Source organism: Chaetura pelagica, unplaced genomic scaffold (genome assembly GCF_000747805.2).
Source record: "Chaetura pelagica isolate M959 unplaced genomic scaffold, ChaPel_1.0 scaffold174, whole genome shotgun sequence".
NCBI classification, from domain to species: Eukaryota; Metazoa; Chordata; class Aves; order Apodiformes; family Apodidae; genus Chaetura; species Chaetura pelagica.
Genome location: NW_009953722.1, coordinates 721,201 through 725,520, shown reverse-complemented (window position 1 = coordinate 725,520; position 4,320 = coordinate 721,201). Strand labels below are relative to the sequence as shown.

The following is a 4,320-nucleotide window of genomic DNA, read 5'->3' as shown; positions in this document are numbered from 1 at the left end:
TGCTGAGTGACTGCTGTGTCTGTGAGTACACACATGCATGTTTGTTCAGAGGAGCAAAAGCTTGTTAAAAATTTGAAAATTTTGAACTGCCCCTTGCCTCATGCTCTACAGTTCTCATAAAAAAATCTATGTCCTTATTCTGACAGCTGGACTGCGAATGGTTTAAACTCATATAAAATGTATGCCTGCTATTTCTCTCAAATTTGCTAATGCAGAGTATTGAAAAAAAATGTGATGTGCTCAGATTCACTGGTTTAGGAAACACTGGAGAACTGCACCTATGTTCTGAGACACTCCTACAATCACTTGTCCATTCAATGCAGTATCTCAGCAGGTTTACAGTTGTAGATCTACATCTCAGGATATTATCCCACTTTAACTCTAGTCCATTAAAATAATCTTGCAAACAATTTGCTAAAAGTGCCTAGAACTACTTAGGGGGTCATTATTGCTTTTCTTTTTTTCTTTTCTTTTCTTTTTTTTTTTTTTTTTTTTTTTCTCTATTATTTTCTTTTAAAAGATAGTATATGTGTAACCTTAAAAAATTCTTTAAAAAATATCAGAGCTCTTGGCAACTTGCATTTTCCTGACTCCCTGCCAATTACCTAGCCATGTCAATACGGTGCTGATTTAACAAAAGTAAATGGCACAAAAAGATACCAAAGTTTAGACAGATATACATTGCTTGGTCATGCTTCTTAAATCTCTAGGAACTCAAATAATCCTTCAGAGGTACCCAGTGTAGTAATGTGTCATAGAATTAGCACTAAAAAGGTCCAAAGATATAAACATCATACTAAAAGAAAATCTTTATGAAGAATAACACAAATGATTAAAAAAAGATTCAGAAATCACAGATTTAAGGAAAATATTTTGTTGAATTCAACAATAGTATCATGATTTTATCTGACAAATATATTCTTTTTTAAATTTTTATGTACATTTAAAAAGTCTATTAGATAAAAAGGAGGTTAGAGAGCTCAAGGTGTTTGTATGTTTATTCAGGTAGTACTTTGTTTATTGTCACTGCTGTTTTCCTTGCCACCACTGGTGGATCCTAATTCCCTTTTCATAAATTCTGGTGGCACTTAGGAGTTCAAGTCTGTAGGTGCTTCTTGTAGCTCTTCTATTCACTGCAGGAAGGACCCAGGAAATCAAGTGTCTTCTAGCAGCACTTCATATATACTGAAGGCCAGTGCTGTTCTCTCAGTCTGTCACCTCCCTCATAAGGGAGAAATGTCTATCACACTTGGATGCCAGTGCCGTGTAAATGTAGCATTTGTGCTCTCATAGTCTGAATGCTGCTCATGATTTTCTTTTGATGACCAACCAACGTGATCCCTAAACTCATCACATCCCTGGGGAAGATAAATGCGTACATTGTTAATTTTTCAACTTAGATGCTGTTGTATGGTATTCAACTCTGAGTCAAAGCTACGAAGCGGTCTCAGCTACAGGTTTCTAATATTGAAGCTGTACTGGAACCTCAGCTCAGTGCTGTGAAGTTCATTCAGGCGCTGTTCAACTTCTCAGCAAGGAGTGCAATTACATGGCAAGTGTCATGTAATTACACTGCATGTGTCCCCATATCTGAGAATGAGGCCAGCATATTTTGCACTGCAATCATCTTTTACTGGGGCTTTTAAGGACATCCGAAGAAAGAGACGCTTCTCTTGTAAAATACTTCGGTTGGCTTTCAGGACAACGTTATGGATAAATACAAGATTTTGGGGATCACATTCTGCTTTCTAAAGAGATGCCTAGAGAAAACCTTTGCATATTGACCCATATCCATCATGCATATGAAAAAGGAGCAGCTGTTTCAATTCCACTGCTGCTGGTGCTACTGACCTAGTAGTAGCTTGCGGGCTCTGGTGACAGTTCCCAAGCTATAGACTGAGACCCCTAGACTAGCAGGCACATAAGAGTAGGGTTGCAAACTTGAGAATATTGTTTAAAAACTTATTTAGAAAAAACACTGCTCTCTGTAAGAGGAATTACATGTGTCTGGCAACTACCAGGACAAGGAAGTTGTTTGCAGGGTGCCCAGAAGACCTGTTTAAGATGGCAGTACCAATATAGGCCATGCTTGCCTTCAGAAAATTGTTTTGCTTCTATAGACTTTTATCCTCATGCAAAGTCATTTCTTGCAGGTCACAGACAGCCCCCAGAATATTAGAAAAAAAATCCGTATTTTCCTAGTACACATCTGGAAAAAGGTACCATTTAGGCAGTGGAGGCAAAGTGGTTATTTGCCTATACATACATACTTTGAAATGGACCACATTCTCTCTCAAATTCTAGCCCCTTGGTCTTATTTCAATTGGTCTAAAAGGCAGGGAAAAAAGTGATGCCACACATTGGTAGCAGGGTATTTCCCCTTTCTTGAGATGCTCTAGTACAACATCATCAGCTGCTAAACCACCTGTCTTAACCCCAAGTACTATGTTTGTACTTGGAGAAAAGTTTTGGAATTGAACATTATGTATTATTTTACCTAGAAATTCCCTAAATGCAAGTGAAACATGCCCAGTACTAACTTACTCAATAGTCATCCTGGCAACTGATTCAAGAGAGTTGTAGCCTGCTGCTGTGAAATTATCCTTATATCTTTCCATCTTAATAGCTTGTAACCATTCGCCTACGGAGCAGAAAGTGGTAAAATCGGGAGTGTTCTGGTCCAGAAGAGGGCTAATTGGTCTATGGAGAAGGAAAAAGGAAAGTAAGTTGTTTCCAAAGAGAGTAAAACATCAGGGAGTATTTAGCAAGGCGAGAGTCAAATAAGTTTGGGGTATTAAAAATGTCAAGAGTAGAAAGTAATAGGCCTTTATACACAGTTTAGGTAATTCTGTGAATAGCTCTTGACTACTCTGTAGCTCACAATATGTACTTCCTAAGCTTATTCATGTAAAAGATGAAAGGTCAGAGTGAGCCAAATCAGCCTAATGGACTATTGTTACCAGCAGAAAATCAACCTTATTACCTAGCGTGACATCAGCTGCAACCAAAGTTGCTAAGTAAAATAAAGATGCTATTCTTTTCAGCATCTAAGAAAATATAGTAGTAGCTACTCCTATTATTCAACCAGATGGAACAAAACAAAGACAGGAAAAGAGCAGAGACACAAAATAAGTTGCTTAAAATCACACAGCAAATCAGTCAGTAGAAGAACTGGGAGCAGAACACAGGCCTGATTCCCTAGTGCAGTGATCTAGCTAGTGGATCAGAAGATTACCACCATAATTTATGAAGAAGCCATTGAAAGCTACACCATGAAACACAATGGGATGCAATCACTGAAGGGAAATACAGCCCGAAAATGAAAGATAAAAATCTACAGTGTAGCAATGTCAAAGTACATTGGCCAAGCATAAGTATTATTAATTACTGTTTCTACCCCAACAGTTCCTAGGGCAAGGAACAAGCTACAGTTGATGATGATCCTTGCCCTCCAGACTTCATCATTTTTAGAAACAAGGAAAACAAAGACTGCTAGTTGTGAGAGTATGGAAGGAGTGACAAATAGGCAGTAGTTTACTGATAAGTGTGTTAATTTCATATTTACTTTCTTCATTTCAGTTACTTTTTAAGAAAGTCCTGTTTGGCTTTGTTCAGTGTGGTAAAAAAGAAGGGCAGATGAGGGAAGGAAAGAACAGGGAATAGGAGGAAGGAGGAACTGAGAGACACGTGAAGTAAGAGTGAACTGGAGCCAGCCATCAAGCAGAACATCCAGAACCCAGCCACACACACCATCAGATGAATGCACACTAGAACTTTTCTTACCTGCTACAGGTTCCCAGTGGTGTTTTCAAGCTGTTTGGGTTCCTAATCATTTTGTCCAGAATACCAACTATCTGTTCAAACTTTGGCCTTTCACCACGTTCCTTCTGCCAACAATCTAGCATCAGCTGGTGCAGTCCCGCTGGGCAATCCATGGGTGCAGGCAAACGATAGCCTTCTTCAATTGCTTTTATAACCTAGTAGCCAACATAGTTAAAATTTTTTCAAGAGTATATTTATGAAATACATGTTGCTACCCAGATTATGAAATAAAATAAGAAAAAAACCCCAATAAACTAAAATTTGCCATCAACCTTGCAAAAAAATGAGTCTCTTGTTTTGACACGAGCCTTCATGTTTTCAAATACTTTCCTCAACTTTATCTTTGAGCTTATTAAGCATATCGTTCTATACGTGCAGAACAAAGCTGTATTACCTAGTCAAGTAAGCAGTGGGGAAGAGCAATTAAATTCACCAAGGAAGCAGCAGATAGATTGATAAATGGAGTTATTTCAGAAAGCATTATTACTTGCCCCAAGG

General features: G+C 38.2%; 1 protein-coding gene across 4 annotated transcripts in view; it reads right to left on the bottom strand.

Annotated features, from left to right (window-relative positions):
- The window catches only part of EPHA7 (EPH receptor A7), a 158,783-nt gene that overhangs the window by 11,134 nt on the left and 143,329 nt on the right, over window positions 1-4,320 (bottom strand). For 3 of the 4 annotated variants that reach the window (XM_010000491.1, XM_010000489.1, XM_010000490.1), the window contains exons 15-17: window positions 3,784-3,977; window positions 2,545-2,700; window positions 208-1,358 (exon numbers count right to left, since the gene is read on the bottom strand). In XM_010000491.1, the coding sequence (XP_009998793.1) occupies window positions 1,244-1,358; window positions 2,545-2,700; window positions 3,784-3,977 (465 nt within the window). In that variant the 3' untranslated portion in view covers window positions 208-1,243. Of the gene's footprint in view, window positions 1-207; window positions 1,359-2,544; window positions 2,701-3,783; window positions 3,978-4,320 lie in introns of those variants that run through there. The other variant, XM_010000492.1, reaches the window with a different exon arrangement.